The 13651-nt window shown below is 32.8% G+C and overlaps 2 protein-coding genes across 2 annotated transcripts in view; both read left to right on the top strand.

Annotated features, from left to right (window-relative positions):
* LOC125055718 (venom serine carboxypeptidase-like) overlaps positions 1–12079 on the top strand; it is a 37567-nt gene extending 25488 nt beyond the window's left edge. Inside the window, exon 9 of the mRNA XM_047658226.1 lies at positions 12020–12079. Within this exon, the coding sequence (XP_047514182.1) occupies positions 12020–12032 (13 nt within the window). The 3' untranslated portion in view covers positions 12033–12079. The remainder of the gene's footprint in view (positions 1–12019) is intronic.
* LOC125055720 (venom serine carboxypeptidase-like) lies at positions 3080–12079 on the top strand. Its single transcript, XM_047658227.1, has 8 exons — positions 3080–3140; positions 3444–3910; positions 4655–4767; positions 6518–6688; positions 7836–8000; positions 8684–8946; positions 10126–10254; positions 11839–12079. Exons 1-8 carry the CDS (start codon positions 3106–3108, stop codon positions 11978–11980), a joined length of 1485 nt encoding a protein of 494 aa, XP_047514183.1. The 5' UTR covers positions 3080–3105; the 3' UTR covers positions 11981–12079.
* Positions 12080–13651: the final 1572 nt, after the last annotated feature.

Raw genomic sequence — 13651 nt, 5'->3', positions numbered from 1 at the left:
TATTTGAATACAACCTAACATACCTACTCCCTAAATTCCACACTAGTGTTATATTGCTTTTCATCATACATTTCATATAAGCTTATCCTTTTCCTGTGTAACTCCTCATTTGCCCAGTCACAGAAACTTGTTTTCTCAGAGACCAATAAAGTAAATACTTTCTTGAATTCATCAATAAATGATCCATGTCTTGTTTTTGTTTTTGTGATGCAGCCGGGAGATGCGCAGCTTGTTTCGGTGTAGCACCTGTTTGACATGCTGTAGTTCCTCCTCGAGATGGGCAGCATCACAAAGACGTTGGGCTCTCTGAAATAAACATTTACCGACAGAAAGCAGTTGTGAAGGGTGGTGGTGGGATTCACCATTGAGATACCTATCTGTGTGGGTTGCCTTTCTGTGTATTGTGTGACCTAGTGTGCCATCCCTTCAATAGAGAAGACGGCCTAAAATGGTCAAACACCTGGGATCCAATAATATCCAAATTAAAATCTCAAGATAAACAATCCGCGAAAATAGCGGACACCGTGAGCCATTTCTGCCAAAACCCTCCATCTTTTAGTCGATACCAACTCCGGGGAAATAAATACAGATAATGCAACTTATTCTGCAGCTGTGATACTTTTTGACATCCAACACCTTTTGTCTTCAGTCACCGTGACCACGCACGCTGTAAAGCACGCGAAACGTCGGTTAATTTAAAATTATGTTAAATAATTGTAAATTTATAATAATACATAAATGTTAAATAATTGTAAATTTATAATAATACATAAATTTAATCCGCTTAAAAAGTTTTTTTTTTAAATGTGTAAAGGTTATGTCAATAAAATACAATATTATCTATACAAGTTGCAGTGCTGGCTGTTATTCTTGTGGGTGAAGGAAATTGATTGATTAAATTGTATGAACGAAAAAGACTAAGTATGCGTACACTTGAATTAGAATGACAAAGTAAATTGACATTAAAACACACAATTAGCCCTTTATTACACTTTACTAATTTACACAATATCTCCTCTAATACATTTTCAACATTATTATAGCTGATGGAGGTTTTACTTTATATGCACATAAAAACCACAGAGGCGAACTTTTGCATAAAAGGATATTATTTTGTCCATGCCATGATTATATTGTATGGTCCTGGATTAATTTGCTTACCTACTAGTATTGGAAAACGCAGATATAATAATAAAATAACTCAATTTTTTTTTCTACCGTTCTTTCGACTTGTATGTAGTACCCCAAGTAATATTAAGTAAGGGAATAGCTTTGGACTCCTTAAAAAAATTAAAAACTGATAATACATGATGTAAATGATATTGTCTCAGTTCCCAGTGAATTACAATAGGTTAGGTTTTTTTTGATTCTACATATTAATGGCGATTGTGATCTGGTAAGGTTAGATAACGTTAAAACCAAAAATGTGCACCTTCTTTCATTAATTTCACAAATCATAATTTTTGAATATTTGTATGGGGTTAAAGAGCATGCGTCACCACATTAAAGCATTTCCGAGTAATGAAAATATGTAAAACTAATATTATAAAGAGGAAAGGTTTGATTTTTTGTTTGATTGTTTCATTTTCAAAAAAAATAAGGATGCTTACTAAAACTTGAATAATCTAACCCAAGGTGTAAAAAAATAAACAACGACAGCATGTCTCTATCTTTTATAGTTACGTCACAATAAGCGTACTTTTATTATTATTTAATTATTAAAATACCACCGCTAGAAATGGCTCTTTATTCGTACCTAGGTATGGATCCTTATCAAAATAATTACCAACGTATCACATAAGCTACAATTTAATGGCATAACCACCAAAAACGCATGGTGGATTGGTGTTCTCCTGCCTTTTCTCTTGAATAGTTTACTACTATGTAATATAACAAAAATCTTAGCCACAGCAACGCTTGGCCGAGTCTACTAGTGTAGAAATAATTTGGATTAGTTTGGAGCCGTGAATCGACAAATTTACCGTTAATTTATATGGATGTCGTAAATTTTTCGTAAGGCGCTAATAAAGAAGTATGTAGTATGCTAAAGCCCAAAGGGCTATGGAAGTATGGAGCGTTCTATTCTTCGGCTGAAACTCAAAGATAAAGTTAATAACGGTGTAATAAGTCGTTATTCTTGCATATGTCACCGTAAAATTGTAAAAACCGTTAGATTGTAATCTATCTCGCGAGATTGTAAACTGTCGAAAGATTGTGAACCTCAACGAACTGCTTACAAATTAACGTATTATTATTCGGTAGTTATATGAAATTGTTGGGAAGTAAAATTAATCTGTAATTGACCAAAGAAGTTTGAATGATAACTAAGTTAGTGTAGTACAATCTACCGAATAATAATACGTTAAATTGTAAGCAGTACGCTGAGGTTCACAATCTTTCGACAGTTTATAATCTCGCGAGATAGATTACAATCTAACGGTGTTTACAATTTTACGTTAACACATACAAAACAGTTAAAATGAAAATGGGCTCACAATGCCCGTGTTTGTGATGACAGATAGGTCAACCTAACTTCGAATGGCCCAGTCTGAAGAAAATAGAGAGGAAGCCCACGAGAAACCTGGGAAGATAGATTAAAAGGAATAGCGGGGAAGGATTAGAAATTTAGATAGGGTAAGAGACAAGTGGACTGTGGAAGATATTGGAGGAGACCTTCACTCTGTTATATATAATGACTTAATGTAATCTAATGTTTTACTCGAATATAGGCTGTTTTTATTTTATTTTAATTATTGTTAATTTTATATAAGAATAATAGAATAATATTTTGTCCTTGAAAATTTTTGTCACTTAATTACTATTGTTTCTGTGTCAGCTCTTTCATCCTTCATTTTCATTCTTCCTTTCCTTCATCCTTTATCATTTTGTATCCTTCAGCTGGAATTGATTGGAATCGTCCCTTTCTTTTAGGTATACGATAAAGTTTTTACATAAAGAATGTACATACTATTTTCTATCGTGATTCAGAACCGAATTAGATACTAAAGATCAAAAAGATCAAGTTAATATCATTATCAACAGTAGACACAGTAAGTCATGTATTAGTAGACTAGTAGTGGGTGAACACGTATAATATAGTAAAATATGAAATTAATAATTATTTTCGTTATTTTTTCAAGGTAAGTTAAAAACATGGAGTTTTCAGGTGTAATTAAAAGTACAAAATATTTTCTTACTATGCAGTATACTCTTTATGTTGCGCAATAACAATACAATATTCTTACCGCCAAAATACCGCTTTTATAGAAAACTGTTACTTATAATGTGTCTTAATTGAAAACAACACGAGTTTTCAACGAAATCAATTATAAATCAGATCAAAGTTTTACTATAAGCAAATATGGTCTACGTTAGGTTATTATTATTATATAAATTTAATGTTGTTAATAAAGACACTTTTCTAAACTTATTATCACTTTCAGTGCATACGCTAAAGTTCTTTTGAGCAATGACATAATTGAACTGAACACTACGTCTCACATAGACTTGCCAACTTATAAGCCACCAGTGGATACTAATGTAGAACCAAAATGTGATAGTGTTAACGACATAGATGGCATGCTCGAATGTCCGGAAGTTAAAATAGTAGACAATGGAACTGCATTAATTCTAACGCCTTACATAAAAAAGGAACAAATCGCAGAAGCAAGAAAACTCAGTGAAGTTGACCCAAAACTTTTTGCAGGCGTTAAAAGTTATTCAGGCTTTTTTACTGTGGATGAAAAGTATGATTCAAACTCGTTTTTTTGGTATTTTCCCGTGGAAGGAAAACAAGTTAATGAAACTCCGTGGATTATTTGGCTTCAAGGTGGTCCCGGTACCTCGAGTCTTTTGGGTCTGTTTGAAGGGTTGGGACCCCTAATAGTCAGCAAATTGGGGGCAATAAAACGTACGTATTCGTCAGTATCTATTTAATAAGGGGCTTAGCCGAATTGTTAAAGAAAGAAAAACTTATTGCTGTATTATTTTTGCACTAATTTTAATCTTAATCTAGATTAAAACATTTTTTACTGTAATTAAGTATGTATAAAATACATCACGTTATATGTTATACATATATGTCTTTTATCCTGTCGTTTATTTAAGATTTCAGTAAGATTAATTCTGGTACGAACTGTACAAGAGATGCAATCGATTATACAAGAAATTTTAAGAGAAATAACCGGTTTTGGCGATAAATTTAATAATAGCGCTCAAATAACCTATTTGACAAAATTAAATAATAATAGCTCGTCCGAAGAGTTGGGTTCGACTGTCTCAAGACATCTTTATAAGTTTATTTATATTAAACTAAGCAGTCGCAGGAAGTGTTATGTGACTGAATCTAGAGGAATTAGGACATAGATATAACATTTAATACTAACGGAACACACACACAGAAACACACCAAATAATAATAATGATAAAAATTAAAACAAAACAAAAAAAGGGATTAGCTACATTTTACGTGTGTAATGTGTGTGTGTGCTGTGGTTGTAACTGTCCCTTATGGTGTGGAGCAGACGTGTTCCACAGCGCTGGTCATTCTGCCAGTTAGTTTGCGCCTTGGTCGCAAAAAAAGAAAAATAATGTAATAATAATAATAGTAGAAATTAATAGTGTAAATAAAGAATTAAGTATTTGGTATTCTTAGGTAACCCGTTTACATGGATCCGAAACCACTCAATATTATTTATTGATAATCCCATTGGATGCGGATATAGTTTTACAAACCACCCGGATGGCTATGTCTCGAATATGACGACGGTAAGTGACATTGTTAATATATTTTAAAATAGTTTTTCTCATATAGACCAGTGCCGATAATTTTTGAAACCAAAAAAAATTACAGTAGGATGAAACCCATTAGAAAAGCAGGGGAATATGATCAAAATGAAAGGAAAAATAAATTACGGTCGATCTGAGGTCGGGAAGGGCTAGGGGGGGGGGGAGGTTTAAGGGTAAAAAACGGTTTAGCTCGATTTCCGGCAAAACTAAAAGTCCTATCGAAGAAAACTAAATGACAAAGTTGTAGGTCATAAAAAGATCTACAACTTTTGTATTCACACATTTTTCACATAACCTCAAAATTTATGTGAAAAATTCAAAAAACCAACTTTTTGGTTTTTTATTTCTATCTTTTACAAAAAATTTTTTTGTAAACGAAATTTGGTGAAAACTTACGTTATTATGTCCCAAATATACTGTAATTTATTTGATTAAAAATATTTATTTTTTCACCTTATTTTAAATTAATATCGAAAAAACACCCTAAATTTCAATCGAAAATTCTGACGTCAAAATTTCAGCTTTTTTCAAAAAGTTGGTGTGCTTTCAGTTCGTTGAAATCTCTACTTTTGAAGTAGGGAAGGGGATGACGGGTCTGGGCGTTACTGCATACGATTTTTTGCATTTTCTGAGAAGATTTACTATGGTAATATATATATATTTTTTACCATAGGACAGTAGAGATTTCAACGAACTGAAAGCACACCAACTTTTTGAAAAAAGCTGAAATTTTGACGGGTGAATTTTCAATTGAAAATTAAGGTATTTTTTCGATATTAATTCAAAATAAGGTGAAAAAATAAATATTTTTAATCAAATAAATTACAGTATATTTGGGACATAATAAGGTAAGTTTTCACCAAATTTCGTTTAAAAAAATAAATTTTTGTAAAAGATAGAAATAAAAAACCAAAAAGTTGGTTTTTTGAATTTTTCACATAAATTTTGAGGTTATGTGAAAAATGTGTGAATACAAAAGTAGTAGATCTTTTTATGACCTACAACTTTGCCATTTAGTTTTCTTCGATAGGACTTTTAGTTTTGCCGGAAATCGAGATAAACCGTTTTTTACCCTTAAACCTCCCCCCCCCTAGCCCTTCCCGACCTCAGATCGACCGTAATTTATTTTTCCTTTCATTTTGATCATATTCCCTGCTTTTCTAATGGGTTTCATCCTACTGTAATTTTTTTCACTTTTTATTATTTTTAAAGGCTATCTGCACTGCTCTAATAATCAGAACGGAGTTTTCAATACTTCATTAATTATTGGGACCAGGCGAGGAAAAATCTTTGGTTTTTTATTATTATTAATTACCTATCAATTTACTTAAGATGTCATGTGGTATAATGGATGCAGCTCCTTACAAAGGTTGTGTAAAACAAAAAACTTGGCTATTAAAAAGAGTGACGGAGAGTTTATTGCCAGTTCTTCTCTACGCCCTTGATTTGAGAAAGTACCTATGCACCTGTTTCAATTGTGTTGTTATAAAACTAAATAACATTTAAATTCGTGTTGCTTGTTTTTTATGGATTACACTTATCAATAATTTTAAGGTGGTAAGGAGTGAAGCAAAATAAAAGATTTATCCTATATATGAAATTCGCACGCATTTGTGCGTTATACATCATTATGCTTTATAAATACACACGGTTTTACGATGATGGAAGTTGGAGTACAACCTTTAACCAGTAGTCGCTGGAGTATAAGTAAACATTCCCTTTTTTTCAGTACTCAAAACACTTACTGAGCACTGTGACGCAGTTTTTACAAGTTTTCCCCGAGTTGCGATCAGCGCCATTGTATATAGCTGGTGAATCGTATGCAGGGAAATATGTCCCTGCGTTGGGCGTTGAATTACACAGAGCGAGAAGAGATGGATTACTAGATGTTAATTTACAGGTAAATAATATTGTTTTCTGATTTAATACAAAATATGTACTAGTACGTAAAATATTTTATTTTATTTGCTGTTCGTTGTACGCGCGCTTTTGCTCCACCCATTGGCTAATTGCCTACCATTAATAAGTTTACTAGTGTTTTACTATTTACGCATTGCAAAACTAACCTCACTACTAAGTAATATGCAATTCGTAATCATTCGATTGGTGTAAAAATGGAAATTCACAAATCAAAGGACCGCGCGTTCGATTGTGATTCGTCGAGCATTTCTAACACGCGACATGACAAGTCAAGATGTTGCCAGTACCAGTAGTCCAATCACAATCAAATCACGTTTTCCCATTATTTTTTAGAATTGTCACCTGTTAGAATGTTTTGTTCTCCGGGGAGGCCTCTCGCCTCATTAAAACTCAGACCTCAGTTTTTTAATTTCTCCTGGAGGTTGATTTGAATATTGTTTTATATCTCTGTATAGATTTAAAAAATCGGGATATTATTCTTATCTCAAATATCACTTCAAATTCTTAGGTCCTTAACTCCGGACTTAACTTAGGTCCGTAACTATATGTTACGCTCTTCTAATAGATGTTTATTGGAAATTCCATCTCACACTTCATCCTTCTTAGGCAATTCATTCACGATCTCCGCCATTAAGTTGTGGAATGCGCTGCCCGACTCCGTACGATTGGCTACCTCTCTGTCATCTTTTAAAACTCTTCCGTATAATCATTTCTTAACCTTATCCTATCCTGATCAATCGTGACTTGTATAAATCTTTTGTTTCCTTTTACATCACTATTTGCTGTTCATGTATTTGTAAGATTAACATTTAAGTTTAGTCTGTTATTAATATTTTTTTTGTATTACTTTAGATTAAGGTACTATATATATATATTTTTTTTTATATAACATTTGGTTCTGCACTTCTCGCAGAAAAACTAAAAAAAAAGAAACATGATGCGTCATGTTTTTTTTTCTTTAGTTTTTCTCTTTAACTAGGGTTGCCTGGAAGAGATCGCTTATTAGCGATAAGGCCGCCCGTTGCATCCCTTATAATTTTTTTGTATTGTGTTTCATTCTTTTTTTTTGCAAAGAAGTGTAAATAAATAAAATAAATAAATAAATATTTTACTGATTCATATTTCAGGGCTTTCTCATAGGTAACGCATACGTTGACCCGTCTATGTTAAGGAACTTTAACCATTTATATTACATGGGTTCACTGAACGAAGAACAGATGAAAGCCATCGAACCACTGATGAAAGCCTTCCAAGCAGATATCGATGCAAAAAACAGTGTCGCTGCTGCAACTGTAAGCAGAGTATTTATCAGTCTTCATAATTACAATTTAATAATAATTTCATTTCATCGGAAGACAAAGCAGAACACAAAATACCATCCGTATCAGCTCGATATCCGTCGTGTTTGCCGCGCACTATGTGGAACCAACTGCTTACCGAAGTATTTCCGAACCAATTCAACTAAGGGTCCTACAATATAAGAGCGTATCAGTTCTTAAAAGCTGGTACTTGCGAGCCTTCTGGCAATATGAGTGCCCATGGGCGGCTATCACTTAGCATCCGGTGAGCCTCCTGCCCAATTGCCCCCTGTTACATTTTTTTATACATGTGTCTTCACTATTCACACCAAGACATCGTGGAACATTATGATCTAGCCTAACTTAAGACTAATTAGTAAAGTCTAACCTAATTTACTAAAAAGGATTGAAAAATTGGAATGTTTGTTACCAGTCGAGACTTAGTTTTTGGTACAAATCTTTTAGTTATCTATTTAAGTTTATCTATAGTTCGCGTTTCGGTCATCGTTACCCTAGACGATAGCGTGCGTAATAATATCATTTTTCGTTAAATTTTGATTGAAACACTAACCACGCCTAGCGCGTAATTGTCTATTTCTTTATGAGTTCGCATTCCAGTAAATCAATTTTCTAAGAAGTTCTTACGGTGAACGCACAATACAAGATATTTTTTTCAGAAATTCATGCAAATTAATTCAGCTCTAAGGCGTCTAACGCATCAACCACAAGCGTACAACTTTCTTAAAGACCAATCAACATTTGGAGGATATGCACAAGTTTTAAAGCCTTCTGAAGTAAAAAAGGCCATCCATGTAGGAGATATAAAATACAGCTTCTTAAATGTCACAGTTTACATAAAAATGGCGCCAGATTTTTTGAGCAGTTCACAGAAGTTGTTTGAGGAACTTTTGGATAACGATTACAGGGTTTTGTCGTATTGGTAAGTAAAATTAAGGAAAAATATATTTAAAGAAAAAAGCTTTTACCGGATCAAAGTTATGTATTATTATAAATTTACAATTATTTGACATAATTTTAAATTTATCCGACGTTTCGCGTGCTTTACAGCGTGCGTGGTCACGGTGACTGAAGACAAAAGGTGTTGAATGTCAAAAAGTATCACAGCTGCAGAGAAAGTTGCATTATCTGTATTTATTTCCCCGGAGTTGGTATCGACTAAAAGATGGAGGGTTTTGGCAAAAATGGCTCACGGTGTCCTCTATTTTCGCGGATTGTTTTTCTTTTTGAGATTTTAATTTAAAGGTAAAAGCTTTTTTCTTTAAATGTGTAAAGGTTATGTTAATCAAAGACAATACTATGAAAAATATATTTTCAAGTATTGTTAGTTTTTATTTGTCACTAATACATTTGTGATTAATAGATATTCGAGTTCACGCTTATCAAAAGTGTTAAATAGACAATAACATTTTTTTCTACGTATTTATAATATATACTATCAGAGCCGGATTTAGGGTTACAACCCCGGGGTCACACATAGATAAAAAAAAATTTAAATTCCGGCTTTATTAAACACTAGTAAAAAACTTGTTTGTTATATGTTACATGTTTGCTAAGTACCTACTAAAAGAATCTACTTGTTTTCACAATCATTGATTAAAAAACTCGACTAATTTTTTTTTTCATTTTACTTGGAAATTAATTCGCCCCGAAATGGAATAATTATGTAGCCCCGAGTCTTCCAGAACTCTAAATTCCCGGCGTTACCCATTGCGAGGCTCTGGGCGGCAAGTCTTAGGACGTAATATTCAATAAAATTGAAAGATATGTGTGCTACGCGATTAAAAACCGACCTTCAAGCGATTCGAGGCGCGATATTCAAGTACTACTTACATGAATAATTTTTCAATTATGTTTTGAGTGAATGAATTAGTTAACTAACTTTATTTTAATTTACCGTTATGTTTAACTTTAATAAGAATTTAAGGGTCAAAATCAAGTTTTAAATTGAAAAAGAAAAGTTTAAAATAGATATTTTTTAAATTTGGGTTGAGGCCCCTGCAAGAGTGAGGCCCGAGCAATTGGCCTATTCGCCACCCCCTAAGGTCGCCGCTGTATATAAATATTTAGTAGGATTTGTAAACAAGGTTTCTGATTATAGCGGCCATTTAGATCAAGCTATACCGTGCACATCGTCAGCTGAAAATCACCGCACGTGGCAATGGGGAGGAAGACAAAAGTTCATAGACTCCCAAAGATATCCGTTTATGTACAACCAGAAACTTGCTGGGTATGTTATTCTTAATTCGTCACTACTGCCTAGCCTAGCCTATGTGTTATTCTGATGTATAAGCTATATTATTGTAAAGTTTCTATTATCCATTCAGTATTTTTAACGTGAAAGGGTAACAAACATCCATCCATACTTACAAACTTTCGCGATTATAATCTTAATATAATATATATTTCTTGTGTGCGTGTGTATGTGACTGAACTCCTCCTAAACAACTGGACCGATTTTGATGAAATTTTTTGTGTGTGTTCAAGGGGATCTGGGAATGGTTTAGATTCACAAATCAGCCCGCCAGATGTTAAGGGTAGTCCACCCCTAATTTTTATTTTTTTATTTATAGATAAAATTTTATTTTTTATTTTTTTTATGTTACAGAATTAAAAAATACATACAACCCCTAATTTTCAACCCTCTACGATCAACCCCTATTTTTTTATTATAAATGATATACATGGCAAAACGACGTTTGCCGGATCGGCTAGTATTACTATAAAAACTATTGTTTTCCTTTTGGAATGAAGTTCCTTATCACGCGTCGCCAAAGAGGGCTAGACGGAAAATATTAAGACCAAAAGTTGTTACGACACTTTTTTTACTATTTCCTATCATATACCGGTTCTCGTCCGATCACCGAAGTCAAGCAACGTCGGGCGAGGTCAGTACTTGGATGGGAGACCGCCTGGGAACACCTTGTGATGTTGGCTTTTTTTTCGTAGCGATAAGAAATAAAGATTATTTTTGGAATCACTTAACTAAATTAATCATAGTAAACGTACACCAGAATCCCTGTACAATAATTTCGGGGTCCCTAGTTTCCTTGCAAAATACAATACCTTAAAAAACATTCATTATAATTAATATATAAATAATGTGAAAATGTCATGAAATTCTGCGAATTCAAAAATTAGTGAACTAATATCACAACGAGCACAGCTTATACAAGGAGATGAACCAGATGAGACTGAATTAATTTATATTTAGGTTATTTTACTATTTAATCGCTGCGTACCACAACGACATCATCCTTCTTCCTCTATTAGTTTCCTGGTCTCTTAATTCGTTCCATCTGGGTGTCCCTTGACGCCTGTCAAGTTTTTTTAAAATTTAAATAAATTAATAAATCCCTCTTAATTGCAATTAGGCATATAAGATCTATATAATCGGAAATTAAATATTGAAATCGGCAATTACTTCTTCGGATGCATTTTTATAGGAACTGGTTAGGAAAAACAATTATGTATGGCAATCAATGTTTACAATAATTTACCAAAAGAATTAAAAGATCTTCTGCCTAGAATTTTTAAAAACTTGGTGTATTACTTTTGGAAAAAATGTATTATTCATAAATGATTATTTGCGTGAGACACTATAGTTGATATAAATTTAATAACGTATGATATGATATGTACGATACAAATAATATAAGAATTGAACAATTCCAAATGTAAAATTCCTTAAGAAAAATTTTCGCCCCATTGTGTGTGGCACAATATGCGAACTTACGAGTGTACCACCTTACACATTTTTGTACCATATTCTTGCAATATTTTTTTTTGTTTCACCAAATTTTTATATGCGCAGGTGGCACAAAAGTGGGGGCAATCTGACCGAGGCAGTGGTACGTGGGGCTGGGCATATGGTACCCGCAGACCAACCAGGGAGGGCCCAGCTCCTCCTCACCAACTGGATATACAAGCGACCACTTGCGAGAATAAAAAACTAGAATAATAATTATACTTAAATGAAATTTTCAAAATATAACATCACACTCTTGATTATATCCAACTAGATAATAAAATAATTCATAACAGACTAGCTTATTTGAAAAACTTTCAGAACTTTGTAAAATGGTCTTAAGTTTCCAGTGTCTGTCTCTTTATATAGTATATATATTAAAGAGTGTATATATAACTTGATGCGCTACAAGTTCTTAGCATCATATTTCTATATCTGTTACATAAACGGTTTTTCATAGACAAGTAGGTGGTTTTTGACTCGGAACTCTACGCACCTGAGCGAACGAGATTTTAATATACACATACATATATATATATGTGCGTTTTTATTTTTGTTATTTTATAGGTATGTTGTTAATATGTACTTTAAGAATGTTTTTCAATTTGTAAAAAGGCTTTATTTCTCTTAAACTTTTTATTAAGTTTTCCGTAATTTGACATTGTTTGTATTAAACGTAATTTATCAATATTTCTTAGTGAATATTTTATACTTATCTGATTTTTGTGAGTAGAATAGATTTATATGAATTAATTGGTTGATAATTTTGTATATTAAAATTGAAACGTATGTGTCCAAACGTAATATGTACAACAATATGGTATTTAGTTGTGAAATTCACCAACGGATGACGGATGTGCGTTTTCTGCATTGTGCTGAATCGCGCTATCGTTGTATGTGGTTTGTAGTATAAGGTTTAACATGTTTTTTTATAAATTGTTTTCGTCCTGGAATCGTGGAATTTTAATCAGTATGTCTGGTTTACACTCATAAATTTGGTATCTCTGCAAGAAATACCAAATTTATGAGTGTAAACCAGACAAACGATAGGTTGAAATTTGAAGGTTCCCTGATTCCGTATGATTAACTACCTCTGACCTCTCTAAAGTCTTAAGGCCGATTTACATTATCATTAGTGTTTAGGAGAGTGCTTTAGGAATTTAGGATAGTACTTTAGTTGAAACAATAAACATGTAAACGCTACGCTAAAGAACTTGCCTTTCAAGTTGAACTAAATATATTTATAATGACATTTAATCTCGCTATTACGCTTAAACAGATGGAATGGTTTTGGCTTAAGAAATAAGAGGTGTATAAAGGCCAATTTACATTATCTTAGTGTTTAGGAGAGTGCTTTAGTTCAACTTGAAAGGCAAGTTCTTTAGCGTAGCGTTTACTAAAGCAAGTAGCGTTTACATGTCTCAACTAAAGTACTATCCTAAAGCACTCTCCTAAACACTAATAAACATAATAATGTAAATCGGCCTTTATACACCTCTTATTTCTTAAGCCAAAACCATTCCATCTGTTTAAGCGTAATAGCGAGATTTTTTGTCATTATAAATATATTGTTTTTACGTATTTGAAAACCTAGCATTGTGATTCATGATTAGATTTTATTTTGCTTTTATAATGGGTACGTCTACATATAATTTTTTTTTAAATTATGCACTTTACCCGTAGTATTTCTTTTTCCTTACTAGTTGCCTGGAAGTGATCGCTTACTAGCGATAATGCCACCGTCGACTTCTTACTTTAAGCTATCTGAATGTAGTATCAAATATATAATGCAACAAAGTGTTGATAAATAAATTAAAATAAAACAGGTCTTTTTTGTAACGTTTCGTCAACTATTCGTATATATTATTCATCAAAATGA

Source organism: Pieris napi, chromosome 14 (assembly GCF_905475465.1).
Source record: "Pieris napi chromosome 14, ilPieNapi1.2, whole genome shotgun sequence".
Classification (NCBI taxonomy): domain Eukaryota; kingdom Metazoa; phylum Arthropoda; class Insecta; order Lepidoptera; family Pieridae; genus Pieris; species Pieris napi.
Note: the sequence above shows the minus strand (reverse complement) of the source record. Positions and strands in the feature narration are given on the sequence as shown.

Bases quoted from the DNA above. Each gene is read 5' to 3' on its own strand.
- LOC125055720 (XM_047658227.1), top strand. From the start codon at position 3,106: ATGAAATTAATAATTATTTTCGTTATTTTTTCAAG. The intron at 3,141-3,443 runs GTAAGTTAAAAA...TATCACTTTCAG, and splicing joins ATTTTCGTTATTTTTTCAAG to TGCATACGCTAAAGTTCTTT. The intron at 3,911-4,654 runs GTACGTATTCGT...TGGTATTCTTAG, and splicing joins CAAATTGGGGGCAATAAAAC to GTAACCCGTTTACATGGATC.